This window comes from Ambystoma mexicanum, chromosome 6p, assembly GCF_040938575.1.
Source record: "Ambystoma mexicanum isolate Mex_15411 chromosome 6p, UKY_AmexF1_1, whole genome shotgun sequence".
Classification (NCBI taxonomy): Eukaryota; Metazoa; Chordata; class Amphibia; order Caudata; family Ambystomatidae; genus Ambystoma; species Ambystoma mexicanum.
The window spans coordinates 775,028,573-775,055,210 of NC_090935.1; the positions used below are offsets into that span (position 1 = coordinate 775,028,573).

At 47.9% G+C, this 26,638-nt stretch overlaps 1 protein-coding gene across 1 annotated transcript in view; it reads right to left on the reverse strand.

The window, feature by feature from the left end:
• The window catches only part of SKIC3 (SKI3 subunit of superkiller complex), a 2,336,627-nt gene that overhangs the window by 1,926,175 nt on the left and 383,814 nt on the right, over nt 1-26,638 (reverse strand). Inside the window, exon 9 of the mRNA XM_069627646.1 lies at nt 10,700-10,840. Within this exon, the coding sequence (XP_069483747.1) occupies nt 10,700-10,840 (141 nt within the window). The remainder of the gene's footprint in view (nt 1-10,699; nt 10,841-26,638) is intronic.

A 26,638-nucleotide genomic window follows, 5' to 3' on the forward strand; every position in this document is an offset into this window, starting at 1 on the left:
AGGGCTTGAGGCCAAGGACAAGTCTTGCAGCCCTGCTCTGGATGAGTTGTAGAGGGCGGAGAGTAGAGGCAGAGAGATTTAGAAAGAGGCTGTTGCAATAGTCCAGCCTGGAGAGAACTAGAGCTCTAGAGACAGTAAGCTTCGGGGGGAAGGAGAGGAAAGGAAGAGGAGGTGCAGTTGGTAGTTTGACTTCTTAGAGACGTCAGAGATGTGAGGGGGAAAAGGAGATTGTGGAGTCGAAGATGACCCCGAGGTTCTTTGCCATACAGGTGGGCGCAGGAAGAGGGCCAAGGGAGGCCGGCCAGAGTAACAGGAAAGGAGGAAGCAGGTGTGCCAATGAGGACAATCTCTGTCTTACTGCCATTAAGTCTGAGATCATTGAAGGCACACCACTCCTGGATAGCAGAGAGACAGTCAGAGATGAGAGAAGGAGAAGAGGTGGCAGAGGGAAGCCTTAAAACGAGCTGGGTGTCATCCCCATAGCACTGAAAGTTGGAGCAGAGAGTGGCAATGCGGTCTGGTGGCTTCAGCCAAAGAAGCATAGCTGCAAGGCCAGAGAGTGAACTGTACCTGTCCATACATGGCTTATGAAAGTCAGTGGTAAATGGAGTGCAGAGTGGGATAAACTTCCCAATATGCAGTAACTGATGTGTTATGTGGTCTCCAACGCAGCTGCTTTAAAAACAACTGAGAGAGCACCTTCAGATTAGCCTGTTGGCCTCAGCAAAGAGTGCCTGTTGAGATCGATTCCTAGAATCTGGGCTGGCAGACGGATTTTAGGAGGCCACCCTAGTTATGATGAACAGGGAGCTCTGAGAGGGTAGCCAAAACCCATTCAAGGTACGTGAATGAGCAGTCAAGGCTTAGTCTCAGGTGAGTGGGGTTAGGGGCCCTCAATTAGTCGACACAATAAAATACAAAGTTATTCAATTTAGCCAGCTAATTATAAAAATAGAATTTATTTAGGCATTTAAAACACACTGAAAAATGAAATGAGCAGATAGTACTATCACCGAAAACTCTATAATACAAATATATACAATCACCAGTATGTTCACTTATTATACTACATCAAATTGTTCCACCAAGCAATGCAGGTAAGTAATGCAGATGCAGTAGTACGATGGGAACCAGTAACAAGTACAAACCCCAAGATGAATGCGGCCTTGGTTCCAAAAGTCACAGGGTCCAACACATTGCTTCTCACACGTATGAGTTCTCTTTAAAAATAAAACATGCAATGGGCTTGTGGTGGTGATTAGTTTCAAACTGTGTTCAAATTCTACAACAATTTACCATTTACCCAAGAATAGGTGAGTTCTCTCCTTTTTTTCAGATCCAAGGCTAATTCAGGGGCAGGATACCCGGCCCAGGTTCGATGACCAAAGGTGAGTGGTGGGGAGACAGGCAGGACACAAAGGAACTTATTCCCAATGTTATCCTATGAGGATAGAGGGGGGGGGGAGGACACGTACACTGATGCTTACTAAACCCCTTGACTCTGATTTCCCAGATTTCATTATAGATCATCTGGGGGTCGCTGGGGGCTTGATCTTCCACACTTTGTTCTGTTGACAGGTGCCAAAGAGTTGCTGGTTCGAGGAATCTTCCAGTCGGGTGCAACTGGAAGCTGCAATCCCTGATGGTGAAGAAATGCAGACTCCAATGATGCAGGCCTTCTTAGGACACTTCACTCGAAGGAGGAAGGCGAGTTTCGACATGAATGCATAGACCGAAAAATGAGCCACCAACAGATCATTCAAGGCCTCAGAGTAAAGGACTTAATCAAGCCCTTCAGCAACTGCATGACACTAGGAATCAAAAAATGTTAACCCTGCCTGGGGGTGCTTTTGAAAATGCATATTGTAGCAAAGTAGACCTTTATCGACATTGGGGCTATTCATGGCCAATGATGTAGAAGACTGTAAATTACAAGTTACTTACCTGTAACTCTTGTTCTCCAGCATGGCTCTTACATGGATTCACATGCAATGAATATTCCCCACCGTCAGGAATCCCCAGTAAAATAAAGCATTATAGCTTTAAGCTAAGAATAAAAAATGCTTGTCACTTACATAGCCTATTACTGTCGCTGGGGGTCATACTGCACCAGCCAATGACATGGGTCCTACCTAGCTCCACTCCTGGAGGCAATCTTCAGATTTGGTTGCGCACGTAAAGTGGCATTAGAAACCAAGAAGAGCCAGAGAGGGGAAGGAGGGAGGTTTAGCATGTGAATCCATGTAAGACCCATGCTGGAGAACAAGAGTAGCAGGTAAGTAACTTGTACCTTCCCCAGCTTGGAGTCTTACAAGGATTCACATGCTATGAATACGATTACACAGCAGTACACTTACACAACCACGGGAGGTGGCAAGGCTCAACAGAAGCAATAAACTTACCCATGGAACAGACTCCTCTTATGCGAACAGGTTGCAAAGCACTGCTTGGCCGACACGCTACTTTTCCCTGGAATCCCTGTTGACACAGGAGAACCCCATGAAGGTGTGGGTAGACCACCACATAGCAGCCCTGCAGATATCCAGCAGAGGAACACCAGAGAGGAACGCAGTAATCTAAGCGATGGCTCTGGTGGAATGGGCTCTCAGCCAGCCTGTCAATATTCTGTTCGACAATTGATGGCAATGCATGATACAGCCGGAGAGTCACCTGGAGATGGAATCCTTCGATAGGGCCTTTTCATGCCCCACAAGTCCAAAGTTGACAACAAGCTGAAAAGTCTTTCAAAAATCTTTAGTGCATGCCACATCGAATCTCAAGGCAGGCATGCAACACTTCCAGAAAGTGCAAGGACCTTTCAGCAGGCATAGGATGGATTGTGAAGAAGACTGGTAAGACCTAAGGTTCGTTTAGATGAAAGTCAGACAGGACCTTAGGCATAAAGGATGGATGAGTTTGCAGAAACACCTTGGATTTGTGGAAAAACAAATACGGAGGATTACAGGATAGAGCTTGGATTTCTCCAACACACCTGGCCGAGGTGATTGCCACAATAGGAAGGCTGTCTTCCATGATAGGAACTTCAAAGATGCTAAATGCATTGGCTCAAACCGAGCACCCATCAGTTTGGACAGGACCACAATCGACTCAGGAGCCTTCCCCGGGGGCGGGTGACGTTCTGAAGAGGCCCATGAAGAACTATTTTACAAGCTTGTGAGACCACAGGGAGAGCTTGCCAGGGGCCTGGGTATACCGGGGTATTGCAGCTAAATGCACCTTGATGGATGCATGGGCAAGGCCAGCCTATGCTTGCGAGAGCAGGTAGGGCGGAAGTTGCAGCATTGTGATGCACTATGGAGAGATCTTTTGTGACTGATACAACACTGTAAAGCACTTCCACTTGTGTGGTTAGCATGCAAGTGTAGATGGGACCCTGGCCTGGGCCAGAATCTTCTTGCATTCCAATGGCAGCGAGAAATGGCCAAATTCTAAGGCTGCAGGAGCCAGGTCGACAGGTTCAGGGACGCCGGTTCGTGGTGTAGGGTTGCCCCGCCTTCTCTGAATAGCAGGTCCGTAAGAGGAGGCAGCTTGATGGCCAGAACCACTGACAGGTGAAGAAGGTCCAAGTACCAGATCTGTCTGGACCATGCTGGTGCAATGAGGATCATCTTGCATCGGGATAGTTCGATTTAGTTGATCACACTTTGCAGCAGCGAATTCAGTGGGAATGCGTAAAGGAACAGGCCTTCCCACGGGAACGAGAAGGCATCCCCCAGACTACTTGCCCGGGGATATCTGCTGGCAAACCACTGGCTCTTGGAATTAGCTGATGTCGCAAACAGGTCTAGGCTAGTCCCACTCGCCTAAGATCTGAGAAGCTTGTGTCTGCTGGAGCCACCACTCATTGCAGGACCGCAGCTCCCTGCTTAGAGAATCCACAATGCTGTTCTGAACACCTGCTATGTGGAACAGGACTAGAAACATCTGGTGCGCAATGGCCCAGCGCCACAGGTTCTGTAACTCCAGAAAGAGGATGGGGAACTCGACCCCCTATGCTTCCTGATGTAATACATGGTGGTTGTGTTGTCCGTGAAGACCTTGACCACCTTTCCCAAGGTTTGAAGGACTTGAGAGCACAGAAACCTGCTCGTAGTTCCAGTACGTTCATATGCAACGCCTTTGCCTCTGGGAGCCAGAATGCCTCTGGCACAGCTGGCCTGTGTGGGCCCCCCAGCCTTCTAGTGAGGCGTTGTGAGGGGTCTTGAAGGGAGTTCCCTGTGATATGTTGCGGGCAAATGGACCACCAGAGTAAGCTTGATTGAGGGTTATACTGTCATTCCATAAGCCGGAAGGTTCCTTCCACCTGGCGCCCAAGAACTCCTGAAGTGGTCTTATTTGCAGGCTCCAATAAGGGACCAGATGGATGCACAAGGACATCATCCTTGACAGGGATTTGATGGACCGGACCATAGTGATTCTGGCTTGTGATATCCATTTGACTTTACCTAGGATGGCCCTTATCCTCTCCTCCGATGGGTTGACCGGGCACAACACTGTGTTGAGCCAGGCCCCCAGGAACAGTGAGTCTCGGGATGGCACCATGCCAGATTTTAGATAGTTATAGAGAATCCCAGAGAGGTTAGACTGCGGACCGTCTCTGCTGTATGTTGCGCTGCTAGGGCGTGAGAACAGGACTGGACGGGGGGGGCGTGGCCTGGAGCATCTCCTCTAATGACCTCCATATGGGGCCCGCGGCTTGCTGCTATTAACACCTGTTGCTGCTGCTCCTCAGCGTCGCTGACGGCGACATCCAGCTGCGGAATGTTGGGGGCTCATGTGGAGGCAGTTTGAGCCCCCAACACCTACCAGTGCCTCATAACGCAGCCGGTGAACTTCTCGGCGATCCGCCGAGCGCCCTCAAGATGGCGGACGGGCCGCGCTGGCCTTGCAACAGCGCTCCCTCAATAGCCGCCCCATTGCTGGAATGAGACCAGGGGCTCCTAAACCCGGGGGACCCGCGCCGCTTAGGAGCCCTCCCCGGCAGTGATCACCTGGCGGACTTGGCTCCGTATTGAGGGATTTCCCGACAGAGACTTTTCGGGTGCCTGCAGGCGGGCGAGGTCGTCGCACCCCACCCTGGATGGTGGAACCCGCTCGGCGTGGTCTCCTCCGGCTCATTTGTGTCTCCGGGACCGGACGGGATCGCCTCCGGCCTCGGGGAGCCCGGCGGAGCAGTGGATCTCCTGGTGCCCTGCGCCCACGCTCCGCCTTGCTTCCGGAATGGAGGATGCGCTGCCACTCTGGCCCGGACTCCGCTTTGGATTCAGCAGCGGGGGCCCCTGGAGGGGGAACCTAGGCGGAATTAGGCCGCCGCCTGGTGCGGCCACTCCCCCGCGGTGCCTCCTGACAGCTCTGCATCTCTTTCTCAATTCTGCTGGCCGCTCAGCTTCCTTACCCCCCTTCACCTCCCCATTTCTTTGCCTCCAGTGGAGGGGGCAACTTTTGCTGGAGAAGCCCTGGCCTCTGCCTCACCACTTGTAAGCATTTTTGGGGGCCGGACCAGACTCTCTTCACCTCCTCCTGAATCCATCAAGCCTGGCCCCAATTTTGCGCCCTCCCCCTGCTGAGAACTTTAATATCTGGGCCTCATATGCCTGCTGAGCCTTGTCCACTTTGATAATCCCGTGCCAGTTGGCCCCTCATCACTACTGGACTCTGGGTGGATCCTGGCTGTGCCCTTGGAGGCTAATCACAGCGTCCTCCAATTGGTTGAATCCGGAGTCCCCTGCCCTGTGCTCCTTCACCCTGGCTTCTGCTAGGCCGAGAATCCGGAGTGGCGTGGAGCTCACGGGACCCCCCACCTCTCGCTTATCTCTTGGGCGCTTTCTGGACTCCCCTTCCAGCTATCTTGTGCTCGCTAAGGGAGCCCTGGCTCTAGTGTTTTGCCCTCCAGTTATCCCAGGTCCTCTGAGACAACTCCTAAGGATATGGCTAAGCACCTTAAACCTCCTAAGAGCGCGGACATTTCAACTATGCTCCTTTCAGCAGATAAAGGGAAGAAGATGGAGCCCCCGAAACTCACGCCTCAAAAATCCCCAGAAGACAGAGAGTCCCTTGCAACTAAAGAGGATCTCCAAGACTTTATGTCTGACATTAAGGCAGAATTCGGCTCATGCATGTCGGAGCTTACATCTAAATTGGAGCAGACGGACCAGAGGGTCTCGGAAGTGGAACACAGGCTGGGGGAGATGGAGGACTTGGTCCAGGAGCACTCCACGTCCCTTGTGGAGATGCAGCACTCAATCCAGGCATTGATGGACAAAAGCAAGATCCTCGAATACAAACAGGAGGATCTCGAAAATAGGGCCCGCCGTAATAACCTCAGGATCCGGGGGGTCCCTTCCTCAGTCCCAGACAAGGACTTGGCTGAATATGTGGGTGACTTCTTTCAATCGCTACTCCCGCACCTGGACAAGTCACAACTTCTGTTGGATCGCACTCATGGGTTATGTCCGCGGCGAGGGGCAGAGGTGGAGTCCGCGCCGGATGTGATCACGAGAGTCCATTTCTACACCACCAAGGAAGCTATTTCCGCTATTGGTTGTTCCCGTGATGAACTAACTTTCCAATGATCCCCACTTCAAATTTACCAAGATCTCTGACTTTTGACGTTGCAGAAGCGAAGGGCCCTCCGGGCGCTCACCCTCTTTCTCCAAGATCACCAGACTCGTTATCGATGGCTATTTCCAACGGCCCTTCAATTTTCTTACAATGGAGTCCCCCGAACGATTAGCCACCTCGACGACATAGCAGCGATGGTACGCCCGGTTCCCCCAGAGGGACAGGGGCCCCTGGACCTGACCACACTGTAGACGAGCCCGATAAATCGGCCCCCAAACCAATGCGTGCATCCTGGTCAAGAGCACATAGGAACCGGAGGATGAAATGATGGTCGGTGCCTCCCTGAAGATCAGACACCACTGGAATATGTAAACTGCTGGGAGCCGCTGCGGGCCCTGTGTGGCCCATGCCCAACTCCAGGGTACATGTCTCCGTATTTCCCTTGGAGTACAACCCGTCTATTATGGACTGTTGTAGCCCTGTTGGCTAGGGGAAGCCCAGATGGAATGATCTTGGCCCCCCAAGTTCTGGCTTCCCGTTGGAGGTCGATGTTGGAAGTCCTGCCCTCCCGTTGGAGGCTATTTATAAAACTTCAGCCACAGGATGACTTCTCTATGAACGCACCAACGGACAATGGCTGAATCCCACTCCCCCAACCCCTAACCCCTGGGACCTGTAGAGACTCCAGAGGCTCCCCTTCTGCACCAGAAATTGAAATTCGTCACATTAAATGTCAGGGGCAGTTTAAACTGTTCTCCCTCTTGTTTTTTTTAATTCCATGTGTGGGAATTCTTAGCTTGGCTGGGGAGTACAGCGAAAAAGTTGAGGAACTGAGGTATGAGGGCATCACTTGCAGATTCGTGGAGTGGCGGGGCCGAGGTACGCAGAGGTCGAGGAGATGACGACGAGCTGCACTTTGTTCCTATCAAAGTTTTCTGAGCAGCTGGTGCTGAGGGGATGATCTATCAAGATTAGGAATCTGCAGTAGAATTCAATCCATTGAAGTAAGTTCCAAAAATGTATGGACATTGGCATATTATTTTTAATGTCATTATCGCAAAGCCAACATGAGTGTTCTGAAGTGGTTATATTGAACTACCTACATAGTGCAGCCAATATCAACATGTTTTCTTAGTGTGGCATATAATTCATATATTGTTTACTGGCATTATGGGCAAAGCCAACATGGTGAATGTTACTGTCGTCCATTGGTGCAGCCACTATGGACATATTTTCTTCATGTGGTATATCATTTTTACTGCCATTATAAACAAAGCAAACATGAGAAGTGTTCTTAAGTTGGGATGCTGGCCTAGATTAGTGCAGCCAGAATGGAAATTCTTTTCATTACATTAATGGCCATAAAATGTCTACTGGCATTATCAGTAAAGTCAACATGTTGAGTAATCATTTGTGGGAATGCTCGCCTACATAAAGGCAATATGATAAGTGTTCTTGCATGGGCCTACTGATATAAATTGGTGCAGCCAGCATAGACATGTGTGGGCGCAGCCAGCATGAACATTTTTGTATACACTAACAGAACACTGGCATTGTGGACAAAGGTATCATGGAAATGTGTCAGAAAATACTATGGTGCACAGTTGGTGATCTACTGAATTGTTTCCAGTGTTAGCCTAAACTAAAAAACCAATGGTAAACCACATGGGTTTTCATCCAATTTATATCAGAAAGTGTGCTTTAAAATTATAACCCATTATTTAAAAATAATGTCTTGGGGGAGGTAGGATTCATGCCAAACTCCCCTTTGTTGATTGCAGTCCCTTGCTAGGCTTGGTTGCTTATACGTATTCATGGGAAATGTTTATGTCCTTCCAATTAAAAATATCTCAAGCTGTCATGGATACTAGTTGTCCCGCACACTCTACAAGAGGAAGACTTGTGATGCAGGTGTTCTGAATAGAGAAACCTCACTTTTTTGTGGATAATCAAAATGGCAGAGTGTTGGCCTGCTGGTCCATGCAATAATTAATACGTAGTAATAGCACTACAGAGATTGAAATAAAGAGTAAATTATAAGGTGTGAAAAGTAGCTCCCCAGTACATGATACCACTCAGAGCAGGAACTATGTTTGAAGAAGAAATGTAACTTTAGCAAGATATTCCGGCAATGTTACTTTTCCCATTAAGTAAATATAATTAGAAAACTGCTGCCATTATATTTTTTAATACATTCTATAAAACTCCAAATGTTGTAATGCAAAAATGAAAGGAAACAATAAGAATGCAGTTAAACAAATTATACATAGTAAAAACAAAGTGATCACATGGTTAATATTGCACCTGTCTTTGATGTACTCTAAATTTAAAAAAAAAGCATAAAAGGGGACTTGTCAATGAAATTGCATCATTTTGCAATGTTTCAAAAACAATCCAAATTAGAAATGCAACTAAGGTGCCCATTATGGAACCCAAAATCGCCAAGACGGGTGTAATCGTACATTTATATATTTGCATGGCATATGTTGGCGTGAAGTCAGATGAAAGGCATTACAAAGTGGAGGGAGTTCTTTCCAATTAGCAGCTTCCAACAATGAGACATATTAGGAGGTCTTCGATGTTGCGAGGATCTTCACCACCCACAACACACACACACCGTTGAAGGATAAGCTGTGCATGATGATAGAGGCAAGAAGACTGACTAAAGCGACCTTGCCACAACAAACAACACCAAACCACTGAAATGTCTAGTATTCAGAGTACCCTGTAACACCCACTGAAAGGACTGATTCTTTACATGCAGAGTCCAGATCATCTCAGCCAGTTACGAATACATAACATCCTCATCTACCCACTCAACGCCCCGCATAAGCCAAAACTATATTAAAACAGTTTGGTTCCATGAAATATTTACCAAACCAGCACCACAGACAGATTTCTATATCAAAACATAATAGACAACTTAAATGATTTGAATGTGATTTTAACCAACAGAAAAGATTAAACAGCAAATTGATTATAATCTGTTTCCTGGGGTGCCAAGAAGAAAATGCTCCAAGGGGCACTAGATTGGACAAAGAAAGAGCAAATATGCACACACTGGTAGCTGATCCGCTGGTGCAAGTGGATCAAGGTCACGTGACCTCTTCCGGCCCAATTGCTGATCACTGCTAATCTTTTCCCACCCCTTTCTTTCCTCTTAGATCCAAGGGTGTTTCTCACAGAGGCGTCTAAATCGAAGGGCAGACAAATACAAAAGCAATTATGTTTGGTCCGGTTAGGATATGAAAATGGCCTGAACCCCTGCATCAAGCATCTTGGGTAGACCAGCAGCATGTGCATCATAGCTCACTCATCCCCGCATGCAAACAGCCAGTCTGCACCCACCGCAAGACATCACCAACAGAACCTCATTCACATCACACTCATCACCACCCACACTCCATTTCCAAAACACACACAACCTCTTCAATGTTCGCTCTATATAACTACTTACAGAAGGCCTTGCTAACCTCATTACCACTGACATCCAAGATGCACTCTATCACCTAGACAGCATCCCTCATCACAGCACTAACTGAAATTTCTACACATAACTCCCACCCCTCAAGCCTAAATAGCAATCACAACCAAAACACCTCTCTACCTGAGCGAGAAGCATACTACACACCACCACCAGAAGCCACGACCGGGCCAGATTGTAAGCAAAGAGCTTCAATATGGAATACACTAGGAAATTGGCCTTTTCGTGCTATTAACTCTGTTTCTGGAACAAGTTACCAATGCAGATATGATTGCCCCCTCCATCTGACACATCAGAAAGGACCTGAAGACCATACTCTTCAAAGAACACTTTGCCAATCACTGATCTCTCTTCCTCCTGCCCATTCTAGCAGCCCCACATCCTACCTGTAACCCACCTGGTACACCTCTATGTACAGCACTCTTGCTTCCCAGCTAGGTTTGCACTTTAGAAAACTATACATATATACATCCTGCAAGGGGTGATGGTTGAGGGATACACAAAACTGAGACTATGCCTGGGACAGCACTAAATATTACATTCTGTACCAGTGCTACTAATCTGTAGCTGGGATCAGGAATCTGGCATTCAATGCATGTGTATAATGCAAATACAGTGTGCCTTTGTACAAACCTGCTGACAGACTCTTCTCGGCTTCTTCATATTTCTTATTGTGAAAATATGTAATTCCTAAACCAATGGTGCTCAGGCCACTTTCTAAGTTCAACTTATCCAGTCTGCAAAAACAACTGACAGCTTCTTCACTGCAACATCCTGAAAAAAAAAGCAGGGATAACTTAATACAATTTTTTTGCTCGACAGTCTTGCTGAAGAGTCCAAAATAAAAATAAAAGTTTCCTTTCACATCAACTAAGAAATGTAGCTTTTTAAACCCCTTCACGTAATAGCAGCACAAAGAAAATAAACAGTAATGACAGCACATCTTTTACTTAATGGCAAATATAATAATATTATGAATCCGGTTAACACAATTTACTTAACTAATTTGTTCTATCTGTGACCAATCCCTAGATGTCGTCACTTCTCCCCAAGGTGGAGCCCCTTCCCATGAGGCCAGTGAGGTGAGGCCGCTACCCGATAGTCCCCCTGGGGGTGGTACACAGCGGGAGGATCTCATGGGGACAGAGATCTAGGAAGAACCTGGTATGACCCTCTTCCCAATCACCCCTCCTCACCCTATAAACTATGGTACACCCCAGTACTATACCCAACCACCCCATGTGCCTCTATAGGGCCAGTGAAATAATATCCACTAACACGAAGAAGAGCCCAGACTACCCAATTAAGACTTTCATCACAAAGACTGGGATGAGGAGGAGGTGTGAAACTATGAAGATCACTGCCAAAAGTAGGTGTGAGCATTCTAGTTCTCCACTAAGGGCCACTACCACCACCAACAGAAAAACAGAAGACGGACTAGGGAGTTTGTCAAGCCATCCGTGAAGGAACCGAAGAACGAGCAGCGGTTCAGCGCCAGACGAAGTGAGGACTGCAGACCAGGATACTGTCAGCAGGAAGCAGGCGTCTCCACCCGGTCCGACGTGGAATGACCCATCCGGTGGCTGGAAGAAGAACAGCCAGACCGGAGAAAGCAAGGGGGGCTGTGTGGTCCAGAGAAGGCGAGAACGCTGGAGGAAGCCAGCAGCTGTGTAGCCGATGACCGAAAAGACAAAGATGTATGCGGAGGCAGCGCAAAGACCAGGGTAAGGTAGTCATTCCCTCTGGTTAAGAACTTGCAACCAGAACTGTGCTTCCCAGTCCAGGAGAAGGGAGTCATTCTCCTGGACCAGGAACATCAACGCAACCTTCTAGTTTAGTTATAAATGTAAGGGACAGAATTAGAGATTTTGACACATGACGGTGGACTCTTTATTTTACAAGGATATTCTGACAGAACCATTAGCACTTTCCTTGAGGTAGGGAAACCCCTCTTAAAGATAGGGAAAGTTAGGGTTTCTCTTTATTTTCCTGGTGAATGTAAGTATAGCAACCACTATGCCACCTGTGAGTCAGTCTCCTCCTTCTACACCCTTACATATCCAAACTGAATACAAATGTCACTAATCATCCTTTGTTAAAGAAAATGTGCATTGGTTTCCTTTGCCAACCTTAGCAAGAATATTGCACTAAAGAGATGATCTGGTTCACCAATATGTGTTGTCACTGCTCTTGTGGTTTCACACATGGCGCTGAACATTTCAATTCAAATTTGTTTTTTCCATTCTTGGAAAACTTTAAACATCCCCTTTTAGGACATGATAACATTTTGCACAGACTAGACCGGAAATGTTCCTGTTTCTGAGGCTCTAAATATATTGGTGGTTCAGAAAGCTCTATTTAGGCTTATAGAAGAACAAGTTACTTACCAACTGTAACGTTCTTTCGACTGGATGTTCCGCCCACGTATTCCTCATCTTGTGATAAATCTCCAGCTTCGCTGCTTCGGCAAAAAATGTTCTCGGCAGAGGGCGCTGTGCTCAAGGACGTGGCGTCGATTGTCCCTCGACGGGCTCTGTACCATGTCGACGTCACTGATGGTATAAATAGCTCGAGCTGCGCCCGTTGCTTCAGTTCTGTTTTTTCGATGAAATATATATATATATATTTATAGGAGAAACACCCAGGCATGCCTCCTGACCGATACATTCTTCATGAGAGGAAAGTGTAAGAAACGTAAAACTGTACTGTGGGGTAGGATCGATGAGGAATACGTGAGAGGAACATCCAGTCGAAAGAATGTTACAGTTGATAAGTAACTTGTTCTTCGAATGGATCGTGTCCTCCCACGTATTCCTCATCTTGTGATAGGCTCCCATAGCAGTATCAATTTTGGAGGCGGGAGTACTAATTTCAGTTTTCGTGGACAGAATGCAGAAGTGCCTTGGCAAATAAACTCTCATTAGAGGAGGCAGTATCCAAACAATAATGTTTGACAAAAGTATGCATTGTTTTCCAGGTTGCAGCTGCACAAATGTCTGCTGCCGGGACTCCCCTCTTTAGAGCCGCAGAAGTAGCCATTCCCCTTGTAGAATGGGCACGTAGCCCATCTGGTGGTTCGTTTACCGCTAATCTGTAGCATTCAACTATGGCTAAAATGATCCAGCGGGAAATGGTCTGTTTTGTTACAGATAAGCCTAATTTATGACTAGTATACCCACAAATAGTTGGTCATCTTGTCTCAATTTAGCCATCCTAGAGATGTAAAAACTAAGAGCCTTCTTGGTATTTAGTCTGTGTAATCTCTCCTCTTCCTTGCTCAGATGAGGAGGTGGATAAAAAGTTGGTAGTACTATTTTTTGTGACAAATGGAAGTCCGAGACTACTTTTGGCAAGAACGAAGGTTTAACTTTAAGGACTACCTTATCCTTATAAAAAATAGTATATGGTGGTTTGCATGAGAAAGCCTGAAGTTCACTAACCCTGCGGGCTGATGATAGGGCCAAAAGAAGAACAGTTTTTAGAGTTAAAAGCCTCAATGGACATGAATGCAGAGGTTCAAAAGGTATGCAAGTCAAGAATTTTAGTACTAAACTTTAATCCCAAGTTGGTACATGAAAAGGAACTGGAGGGTATACATTAGTAAGCCCTTTTAAGAATTGAATGATTAACGGTATTTTGAAATATGAAACCTCTTCTGAGGAGCACTTGAAAATGGACAGCGCAGCAAGGTATCCTTTGATTGTTCCTATCTGGAGCCACAGATTAGCTAGATGTAGCAGAAAAGAAAGCACCATTGGGGTGCCACACTGAAAAGGGTCCACATCCATGTCTTTGCACCAGTTACTAAACATGTTCCAGCGACATCAGTACAAAGATTTTGTTGCTGGTCTTCTGGCCGAAAGCAAGATTTCCATTACGTCATCCGGAAAATCCCAATCCTTGTATCTCAACCTCTCAGAAACCATGCGTGAAGGTTGAATGTCTTGACCTCTGGATGGAGAACCCGACCTTCCTCTTGCGAGAGAAGATCCTCTCTTTGCGGAAGACGTATTGGAGGGCAGATGGACATGTCCAGAAGGTCCGGGTACCACGTCCTCCTGGCCCAATCCGGGGCAATTAGGATCATGGTTTTCCTGAACTTTCTCAACCTCCTGATTACCTGAGGAATCATGGGGACTGGGGGAAACGCGTACAGCAGTGGAAATTTCCACTCCACTACGAATGCGTCTCCTAGAGCTCCTCTTTGAGGAAATTCCCTTGAGCAGTAAGGATCGCACTTCCGGTTGATCGCGGTGGCGAACAGATCCACTTGTGGGGGTTCCCCAAAGGGCGAAGCTCTCCAGAAGGACTTCCTGAGCTATCTCCCACTCGTGAGAGACCGTGCTCTGCCTGCTCAGAGCGCCCGCCGCCGTGTTCTTCTCTCCGGCTAGGTGAATTGCCGATAGAGAGATTCCTTCTTGTATTGGCCAGAACCATAGCTGCATTGCCTCTCTGCACAGTGTTAGTGACCCTACTCCTCCTCTTTTGTTGAGGTAGTACATGGCCACCGTGTTATCCGTCATTATCAGGACATTCTTTCCCTGTACAGAGGGCAGAAAGGCCTTCAGAGCTAGTCCGATTGCCCTCAGCTCCAACAGGTTGATGTGGAGTTTGGACTCCGATGGAGACCAACGACCGCTGATTGTCAGATCGTTGGTGTGTGCTCCCCACCCAGTGAGTGAGGTGTCCGTCACTACTGTTATCTCCGGCCATGGTTGCCAAAAAGACTCTCCCTTGAGAATGTTGTCGTTGCAAGCCCACCATAGAAGATCCTGAGCAACTGCGCTCGGGACTTGCAGAAGATCCAACATATTCCCTGAGAATTGGGACCACTGAGTTCTGAGTGCCCATTGAAGGGATCTCATTCTCAACCTGGCCTCTGGTACTAGGAAAATGCAGGATGCCATGAGGCCGAGCAACCTGAGAAAATCGAAGGCCGGTAGACGTTGGGCATTCTGGAACTTTGTTACCATCTGCTGGATGTGGAGAGCTCTCACTTCGGGAGGCGAAGCTTTTCCCGAGGAAGTGTCCAAGATTGTTCTGATAAACTGGAGTTTTTGGGATGGTAGCATGTGGGACTTCTTGAAATTGAGGGAGAAGCCTAATTTGTGGAGGAAGTGGCAGGTGATCGAAAGATGTTCCTGAGCTTGTTCTGGAGAACTTGCTCTGATCAACCAGTCGTCCAGGTAGGGATATATGTGAATACCCTCTCTCCTGAGACTTGCTGCCACAACCGCCAACAGTTTGGTGAAAACCCTCGGGGCGGAGGTCAACCGGAATGATAGAACTCGAAACTGATAATGAGAATTGCCAATCGCGAACCTCAGGTACTTTCTGTGCTTTGGATGGATTGGCACATGAAAGTAAGCATCCTGAAGGTCCAATGATACCAACCAATCTTGGAGTTGGAGAGCCTGAAGGATCTGAGAAAGAGTCACCATCTTGAACTTGTCCTTCCTGAGGAACTTGTTCAAGCTCCTCAAGTCCAAGATGGGTCTCAGTCCTCTGTCCTTTTTTGGGATGAGAAAATATGGGGAGTACCTCTGTTCCTCTCCGCTAGCGGATCCAGAATTTTGGCGGAGTTGGCTCCCGGTGGATGATTCTGAGGCCTTTTTAGAAAGGGGAGACAGTAACCTTGGGCTACTGTTTCCAGTGCCCAAGCATCTGAGGTAATGCCCTGCCATTCCTTCAGATGTTGAGAGATCCTGCCTCCCACTGATGTTTTGTATAACAAGGCCTCAGAGGGATTTGGAGGCGGCTGCAGGAGTGGCTGAGGGTACAGATGCCGCTCTTGAGGCTGATTTTGCACCTCTTCCTCGTGCTCCACGAGGGAAGTTTCTTTTGCCCCTTTGAGAAGCCTGTCCTCTTCCTCTACCAAAAGAGGAGTAGTATCGAAAAGAACGACCCCTCCAGGAAGATGAGCCGGAATAGGGTTTTAGAGGCTGGCGCAAAGAGGCGCTAAGTGATTTAGCTGCCGCTTTCGAGGTCTGAAGACCACTGCAAAAGATTTAGACTACAGGTGTTTGGCAGTAAACCCACTTGGTAGCAGTCTGTACCACACAGATTCACTGGTAGCTGTGGCTGAGCAGTCAGACTTCCCTCAAGAAGAGTTAGGCAGTATACAGAGCATACAAAATAGGTACAGAAATACAGTAGCACAAGCAAACACTGACCAGAGCTTGGGTGTAAAAGTATATAATTATTTATTTAACACACACTTATAAAACACACTAGCACTAAATTGGTAAGATAATTTCAAAACGCAATCACTATTATCATATGTACATCCCTGATTACTTGTTGGACAAGTCTTAGTTAACACCACTTATTTCCAGACAGAGGTGAGCGCTTAACGTTCGATGGCACTCCAACAAGTTAAATAAAAAGGGGAGGGAAAAGCAGAATTATGGAAGCATACACACTAAACACTTTTTAAAGAACCACAGCAAGTTAGGAAGGCACAGTCTACTGGTAAGCAAGGAAGTTTAGGTGCCAGGCCCACTTTCAAGGGAGCCAGGCGGAAGATGCCCAAGATCAGACAGTTACACAGAGTCTTCAAAGTTTGTGGAGGGAGTTCGAAAAAGGTTTAGTTCAGTGCAGGAAAGTTAGCTAAGGTGTCCCAGGCTAACCCAGTGAAGTGGGAGAATGGAACAAAAGGCTCCCACCAATCCCCTCACGCCCCTGGCCTAGAGGATCGCGGGCCAGACTCCTGCCACGAGAGGAGTTTGTCTATCTACCAGACGACCAAATACCCTGGTACAGGAACATACGGGTGTGCCCACCAGCCTGCCCACCAGCCTGCCCTGCCCATGCCGACACCTGCGGCATGGATGAACTCGACTGAACCATTCAACAGTAAATAAACACATCGTTAGAGATGCCATGACGACCTAGCCAACGGTCAGCACACCCGTCCAAACATGCACACTGGACACTCCCACACCACACCAATCCACACGAAGAACATATTCAGTGGTATGACCTAGGTGACGGACACACCCACTGACGCGCATCTTTATTATTTTTCACATAGGTTTTTCAAAATGCAGAAACGCAAGACGCACAACAAACTCATCTAAAATGCTTGCTGACGCTTCTCCTAACCCATACATTGCAATGAGAAATATAACAAAGACATGATACTGGGGATAAAGCAATATGATACCATAACCTAAAGCGCCATGCATCAAACATCCCCACCTATGCACCAGGCCCAAGTAGGCCGCAAGCAAGAGCCTCCATGAACATTGAACGAGCAAGAGTACAATTGCTGACCCTGCAGAGTGAGCCCGGCGAGAACAGACTGTCAAGGGCACAATGTTGCAAACTCGCATGCCACAAGCCGAAGCCAAGGTCACACCTGCAAACTAAGCCAGACACACAGTGGAAAATGCAATATTAAATGTGCAGAATTCTGCCTCAACCACGGTCTCTCTTCACGTGACCAAGCCGAACCTGACAGGGTGCCAGACCCAGGAGGAAGGAGGCACCTGGATCCCACGTTTTGAGACACAGGCAGCAACAATGAAGCGACTCAATGGACATCTGCGGCGGTGGGAGTAGTCTGCCCACCAGCATATGAACAAATCCTCGCATTGTCTGCACATACCCATAGTTATACATTGTTGCAAATGACAGGTGCACCGCGAGCTGGGAACAGCGATGGTCCCAGACTGGGGGGCTCCCGAGTGGACCAATCAGAACATGGGGCACTTATCACTGACGCCATTAACATTAGCCAATCCTCAGGGGTCTTCATGTAACAATTTTCATGTATCTAATTGAAGGGACAACCCAAGTATACCACCTGACTGACCCTCAACCACTAACAGCGTTCTCTATACGTATGCTATACTAACCCTACCACTCGAGGAACCAATCCAGAGTGGCGATAGGTTTTTTGCTAACTTTCCCAGGTGACGCGAGTAGCGTGTCATACTGAGGTAAAAAGGGCCTGCGAGCCCCACGAAGAGACAGAGAGAGTCAGGACGGACGCGTACGATCCTTGACCCATCCCTGCCGTTTTTTTTAATAAACAGCAGAACCACCTTGCTTCTTGCGTGTGCCTCATACTCATTTTTGGGATATGCGGGAGGAGTTGGGGCCTCCCTGCCCGGGGGTCCGCGGACGGCCAGATGACCCCGGCAGAATTTCCCCCTGACAAGTTGGAGGCACTGCTGAGATCTGTTTAAGATCTGCTTTTATTTTATTTTTCCGAGTGCTCCTGTTGAGGAGGCCCGGCGGCACGGCCCCTTCTGCCGCTGCCCCCTTTTGAGGACCACAGGACCATCGCGGAACTGCGAGAAGACCGGACAGCGCAATCCGGATATTGGCCTTCGGGAGCCGGTTAAGAAGTATCCCGCCCGCGGTTGGCGAGTGTCCAGATGTGGTCCAGACGAGGGGAGGTGGCGAGCCGCTTGGAGTGGTGCACGCAGTCGAGCGGCCCCGCATCAAGAGAACTTGGTGAGTATGCCACGCCCAACAAGCAATGTGAAATTGTGAGTGAGGGGGGAGGAATAGAATACGGGAGGTGGGAGGTGTTACACAGGTGCGCGGCGAAGGTTTGATAAATCAGTATTGACGGTGAAGTGAATGGTAGCTGGACAAGTGCGAGAGCAGTCTGCTACGTTACGGAAGAGGAGGGGGCGGAGCACGAAAACATCACGTGCGGCCGCTCGTAGAAACTAATTGGCCTAGGTCGCGACCACGTGTAAGGGTGTGTGTGTGTGTGCGGTTTCCTACGTTTTGGTGATTATTGATCAATGAGTAGATGAGGATCCCTATTGATCGAGCAGGAAACTCGATAGATAGATGACGTTTCCCTGTAGGCAGTAGCTAGCTGGTTGCCTAATACGGAAGATAATTGGCTGGTCATGCCCTCCTGTCGAGGAGCGTATCACACGCGAGGCGATGCAGAGTGCGCAGTCCGATTATATTGTTGATTACCTTGTTCCAGGCGTGACAAGAGGACAGCTGTGGGGTTAACGGGGGTGGATTGCAAGCGTATTTTTGGCCTTTTAAAACATGAAAAGAACTTACCAGTAGTTTTGGAAGAGATCGGTGACATCACCAGTAGGGCTTTCATAGGATATCTCGAACGCGAGGCATTTTTCGGAGAGTGGTGGGGAAGAGAATAATGGTAAGGGAATGGAGACGGAGATAAACGGTAACGAGTAGATCGGAGACAGGTGAAAAGGGGGACGTGGCTGCGCACGGAGAACGCCGGCCACGACAAGTGAAGAAAGAGGAGGGGTAAAAGAAAGTGGGACGGCTGTACAAGAACGTCACACGGGGCACGCAGCCGCAGGGGGCCGTAAAGGTGTTCGGTAAAGGAAAAAAAGAAAGAAAAGAATATACAAATGCTATATTTTACTATTTTGTTTTAGCGGACAATCGCAAGTCCCCAAAATTACTGGGCCAGGTAAAGATCTGAAATTGTATAGCGCACACTATTAGCAAGATAACCACTACCATATAGAGGAAGGATAACAATTGAAGTGCTACTATGTCACACGGGACAGGTTCGGGAGGGTGGGGAAACACCCTCACTACCCCGCTACAGCATATATGTAAAACACTGTCACCCCATAAGGAGAAACTGATCAAATACAGCATAGAATGGACACAGGGGACGGACAACAAAATGACGACACCATGGCCGTCTAATGGCAGTTTCGATCCATATACCCAACATTCACTATTAACCCATCTGCATAACACATACAAGGGGAAGAAGTTGACATACCACGTGGAGGTGTTTAACTTATGGAGGATGTTCCAAGGGTCCCGACCAGGACCAAACGGAATGTTCACTATGGGGGAAACAACGGAAGCAAAGATTAAGGAGGAAGGAGAGAATGGGGAAAAAGAGAGTGAAGGCACACAGAACACGGGGAACGGACAAGAGGGAGGAGAAAAGAGTAACAACTCAAATGAAAATGAAATAAAAACGGAACAGAGCGACGATATACCCCTAGCGAAGGTAGTGAAAACGGAGGGAGGGGGGTTGTATCCTTTAAGAGAACTAGGAGAAATAGCAAGAGAACAATTAAGGGCGGCTGAGGGGTACTCGAACCCGGCATACAGCCCGCAACCATATACAGCTACAGGTGGCCACACGGGAGGTGAGCGGACTAGTACGACGGGATCAGCTCATAGGAAGATGCCCGCAGGGGAGGGGAGGACTGGCGAAGAGCAGATCGCGGAAATAGGACATGAGTGGGTAGCTGTGCAGGTACTATTAAAATTACGAGGTTCATTAACAGGAGAAGAGAAGGAGGTAGTAAGGAAAATGGACGAGGATAATACCAGGAAGAGTGAAATGAAAGGGGAAGAGGGGAAAAGAAAGGAGGAAGAGCTGTTACGACAAAAGGAAGAGATTTTGGAGGAACGATTAGCAGAATTAAGGGATGAGCAGAATGCACTGATCAAGCAGCTCGAGAGAGAGAGCACGAGAAAGGAAACAAAGTAAGAATGAGTTGGAAAAAATGAGGGAACGAACTGAGGAGCAAAAGAGAGAAGCCGAAAGGGTAAAGGCAGTAGCAGAAAGGGTATCCAGAGCAGCACTGCGTGACAGGAAAAGAGAGGAAGAAGAGAAAGAAAAAGAAATGGCAATATGGAAGAGGAGATTACTATCAGAATCGACAAGGAAATACGAAGAAGGGAGGATGATAGAGAGTATATTAGAAAGGGAAAGAGCGAGATGGGAAAGGAAGAAAGAAGAAGAAAGAATATTGGAAAAGATGAGTAGTGAAGTAATGGAGAAATTGAAAAAGAAAAGAGGAAATTGGTAGAGAAATAGCTGAGAAAAATGAAGGGGAAAGAGAAGATAGGAGAGGGGAGAGTGAAGTAAGGAGGTATGTACACAGAGACACAGAAGTAGCAACAACATCAGCACAAAGGGGAGAAATTGGTAAAAAAGAAACGGGAGGAATGGATCTAATAGACTTAAAAACAGTAACGATTAGGGGGAAAAAGACAGATTGGGGGTTGCCATTCCTGAATGACTTTTGTAGTGAGGAAGAAGAAGGAATGGAGAAGGAAGGAAGAAATAGTGAAAGGGAAAGCCTAGATAAATTATACATCACCCGGACAAAGAGAGAATCACCATGGGCCTGCAGGAGAAGTGAAGAACTGGAGAGAAGTGAGGGGGAAGAGCAAGGAATGGCGGGAAGGCAGACACGTACAGCTACACCCTCATCATCCCGTCCAACATGCTCCACCACCCCACACTCATTACGTGCAACATGCCCACCTAAACTCGCACCCTTCCCCCACAAACTGACACCCTATGCAGGCAGGCTTAGAGACCTCCCTGGACGCAGGCAGGGAGAACGAATACACACGCCCACATTAAATAAGGGAAATGATGAAAGAAGGGGAAGAGATGGAGGAGAAACAGTTACGAGCAGGGGAAATATGGACGCAATTGACGATGTAGAAGACACGGAAGAAGAGGAGGGGTGCACGGACTCGATTTTGTGGAACCCAGGGGTCAAACATGACACAACTTAATGCCACTTCTGGAGAGGGGAGGGTTTAGACCACAATACGTCCCTTGGAAGCATGCATACAAGGAAAATATAAAGTGCAGGCTCCCATCATTAAGTGGAGGTGCGGGAAAATGGATATATGTGTCATGATCTCTGCTTCCAAAAGATCAGGACTTGCCCGACTCCCTTGGAAGCAGACCCATAACCCCGGTTCCGAGTGCCAGCCAGTCCCAATTGGGACCTTTTGGACCCTGTCCTGGCGCCAGTGGCACCAGGCTCATAAAGATGCCCAGACCCAGCGCTGGAAGCGCCGGGCTCATAATGCTTGGGTGGACTTACCTGCAGCAGACCATGCTGCTTACTTACCTGCCAGTTGAACCCCTGATCCTCTTCTGTTTGGGACTACTTTTCCTGTTGGGTGGGGCAGGAGCCACTCCCTAGGTTCAGAACATTGGAACTCTTCTGGAAAGCAGGAACTCTTTTCTTATCTAGGCGTGGCTGTGGAAGGAGACACCTAAACACTACAGGAGGCTATTTAAACCACACCCGATGGATGAATCTTGCTTTGTGTTATTCTGCATTCTCTGCAGCAGAACGCTCATCATGTCTTCTGCTTCTGATCCTGGGCCTAAGGGAACAAAGGCTTACCATCCTGGAATCCAGTCTTCAGCAGCACCTGTAAAGACAAAGAAAGAACAGGTTAGCACTACGGTCTTCAGTGGCAGCGCATCTCTTACCTGGTCCATCGGCTGTCACCAACGCCTCGCGCTGCATTCCGGCATCTGAAAGACAAAGGCTTACCTACTCTTCGCATGCTCCGGAGGTCTTCGCACTGCATTCCGGCATCTGAAAGACAAAAGCTTACCAGCTCTTCGCACGCTCCGGAGGCCTTCGGCGCTGCATCCCGCATCTGAAAGACAAAAGAAGGTGCGTTTAAAGACATTGGGCAACTTTATTACTCACGTGCCATTACTCCTTCCCACGCCGAATCCAGTGGGTATTCCAGCACCCTTCAGCTTCTCTAAAGCTCCGAACTTGTACCTGCAAGATAAAAGGGACAGTTAGTGCGCATCGTGAAGCAGGCTACAAGCGCTTACTTACGTGCTTCCAGGCGCTTCTATTCCTCACGCGGGTTCGATCCTCAACTCTCATCAGCCCACCATCCGCCATCGCCGGAACCCTGCAAAACAAGAGATATCATTACAAAAGACTTTTAAGACATTTGAAGTGCCCAGAACTTACCGTTCGTGCAGTTAACGACGGACAGCAGTCCTCTGAGGTCAAGAGGCCTGCACCCTTATCCAGTGAAGAAACTGGTTACAGCACCCTGCCCCGAGGCAGATGGAGAGCTCGGCGTTCACTTACCTAAAGTGAGGGCGTTAACCTTTGGGGTTCTACAGGAGAAGAGAAAGGGAAGAGGAGAGAGGCACCCAATAACCCCAGTTCATTAATCCCATATTTTCTATCTGCAGACATCTTACTCTTCAAGTCAGACATACAGTGCACAGAGGTCCAGCCCAAAGAGCCAACATTGTGTTACACATCACCTTTGAAGATACGGCATTCACCCAGTCAAGACCGGCGCCTCTGCGGGAATCAGGTGAGCGTTACAGAACACAAAGCCTACCGCAAAACTCCCACCCAGGCGCTATGGAAACCTCGGATACCGACCAGCTAGCCCAGTTACTTGGGGAACTAAGAGCAGAAGTGCATGCAGCCCGTCAGGAAACGAATGCTCTAAGAAGGGAACTGATTATTTCCAAGGAGCGAACAGACGATCTCGCTAGACAATTGCTACAGTCACAAGCCGGACAAACTCTGTTACCCGCATCAGGGGCAAATCTTCCTTCAACATCCTCTACGAACCCAGTGCAGATCAACCTACCTGGGAATGTACCTCTGGCTCCGCCCGAACGATTTTCTGGTGACCCAAAGAGGTTTGCAGTATTTATTAATCAGTGCCGGTTGCACTTCTTATGCCGGCCAGCAGCCTTTCCAACTGATCAAGCTAAGGTAGCTTTCGTGCTTTCGTACCTTAGTGGCAATGCGGCAGACTGGTCGATCCCTCTAGTTAATCAAGATGATCCGGTTCTCCATGATTTTCAAGCTTTTCAGCTCAGTATGGAAAAACTGTTTGCAAGACATTCACAGGGGCAGGCCTTGGACAATGAGCTCCTTTCATTGCGACAGGGTAATCAAGACCTTTTGGCTTATATTGCGTCTTTCAACAGACTGATAGTGGAAACTCGATGGCCTGAGGACAAAAGGATTACGCTGTTTTATAGAGGTCTTCGTGGAGAGCTCAATGATGTGTTAGCCCAAGTAGTGAATCCCCCGCAAGACTGTTCGGACTATATTGACTTAGTCGTTCAAATTGACCACAGACTGCAGAACAGGAAAGCCGATCGTTCCAAGTTTGATGCTCAAGTATTTTCCAAACCACCAACTCCTACCAAAGGAGTAGACTCCGGGGAACCCATGCAAATAGGGGGCCTGAAAGGACCACTAATACAAAAGGAGCGGGAAAGGAGAAAACAGCTGCAATTATGCCTCTATTGCGGAAACTCGGGGCACTTTCTTCGAGACTGTCCGGTGAAACCAGCCAAGAAGGCAGTAGGAGCTGCAGTTACCAGGGTCACAAACTCTGAGCAGGGAAACGACCTCGCCCGACAAGAATAGAGGTCCTCTTGCCGAGCGTTAAAACCAGTTCAGTGACCTCGCATTTCGTGATACCTATGGTCCTCATTAGCCCTGAACATCCGGATCGATTACATGCGATTGAAGCTTACGTCGACAGCGGTGCCATCGGCAATTATGTGGATCATGAAATGGTTTTGAGGATGAATCTGACTCTTTGTCCAAAGGCTGTAAAGGACGTCATTACTACGGTGGATGGTACGGAGATAGCCTCCGGACCAGTAACGCATACCACCCAAGAAGTGACGCTAATAAGTCAAGATGGACACCATGAGAAGATCGTGTTCGATGTGATCAAGGCCCCTCAGTTCCAGATTATTCTAGGAATTCCTTGGTTAGAGAAGCACAATCCTCAGATCGATTGGCGAGCAAGAACGGTTCAGTTTCCAGAATGTGTCTCTACTTGTCACCCTCGACCTGGTGTTGCACTGGCAGCAATTTCCTCGGAGGCTCCCCAGTTACCTCCTGAATACCTAGAATTCCAAGATGTTTTCCGGAAGGATCAGGCTAACTCTCTACCTCCTCATAGGTCTTATGACTGCCAGATAGACCTGATACCTGGATCTACTCCTCCTTGTAGTAGAATTTATGCCCTCACCGAGCCTGAGAATCTTCCCCTCCGACAATACCTGGATCAATACTTAGCGAATGGGTTTATTCGTCCTTCCAAGTCCCCTGCTTCCTCAGCTTTGTTCTACGTTCCAAAAAAAGAAGGGGACCTTAGAACTTGTATAGATTATCGCGCCCTGAACCAGATCACCGTTAAGAATAGATATCCGTTACCTTTGATCCCTGAACTCCTGGACCAAGTCAGAAAAACATGCATATATACAAAGCTGGATCTTAGAGGAGCCTACCACTTGGTACGAGTAAAAGAGGGCGATGAATGGAAGACCGCCTTCCGCACCAAGTATGGGCTATTTGAATATCAGGTCATGCCCTTCGGACTTTGCAATGCCCCGGCCGCCTTTCAATATTTTATGAACGATGTCCTCAGAGAGCTCATAGATGTGTGTGTTGTTGTTTACATTGACGACATCCTCGTTTATTCTTCATCGGAAACTGAACATCGGAAACACGTGAAAATGGTCCTCGAGAGATTGCGTCAACACAAACTTTTCGCTAAGTTGGAAAAATGTGTTTTCAACGTGACTGAAGTTGAATTCTTGGGATTCATATTATCACCTAGCGGAGTGCGTATGGATTCAAAGAAGGTCGATGCAATTCTCAAATGGCCATCGCCATCCTCCGTAAAAGGTGTTCAAAGCATGTTAGGCTTCGCTAACTTTTACCGCAGGTTTATCCCCGAATTCTCTCGAATAGTCCAGCCCATCACCGCCTTGTTAAAGAAAAACAAACGTTTTGAATGGTCTACCGAGGCGGAACAAGCTTTCCAGAATTTGAAGACTAGATTTATCTCTGCACCGATCTTAAAACATCCTCGCCCAGAACTCCCCTACATCGTTGAAACTGATGCTTCGAGCCTTGCCATGGGGGCAGTTCTATCACAAAAGGACCCAGTAACCAATCAGTTGCATCCCGTGGCATTTTGGTCCCGCAAATTCTCGCCTCCTGAAATCAATTACACTATTACTGATAAGGAACTTCTAGCTATCAAGTTCGCCTTTAAGGCTTGGCGGCATTATCTTCTGGGGGCCCGACACACCGTTACTGTGATTACAGATCACCGAAACCTGCAATATTTGAAAACCGCAAAAGCTCAATCCTCTAGGCAACTCCGTTGGGCACTATTCTTTGCCGAGTTTGACTTCATAATTACCTATCGACCTGGTACAAAAAACGGTAAAGCTGATGCCCTTTCTCGGATGGGAGTGGAAGAACATTTGATCAATCCTAAACCTGTACCTATCATTCCCGAACAAAGAATTCTAGGTGTAATCGCCACACAATCCATAGAGGAAGTTAAGGATAAAGCCAGGCTACTGGTAACTCCAGCAGACATACAGAATTGGCATCTGCAGGGAAAGGACTTTACGGTGAAGGACAACCTATTATATTTCCAAGAACGGTTATACCTGCCCAGCACAGATTTACAGAAAAAGGTAATCTCTTGTTATCACGATGCTTTAATGGAAGGACATCCCGGTATGACCAAGACCTCGGAAAAGATCAAGCGCTACTTCTGGTGGCCGTCTTGGAAAAAAGATATCAGAGACTTTATAATGTCCTGTGGAGTATGCGCCCAAAACAAGAGTCAAAAGGAAAAACCAGCCGGCCTCTTACGCCCTATTGACATCCCGCCTCGCCCTTGGCATACGCTTTCTATGGACTTCATCACCGATCTACCTCCATGCTCCGGATACAATACGATCCTAGTAATCGTGGACCTATTCTCCAAGATGGCGCATTTCATTCCACTCAA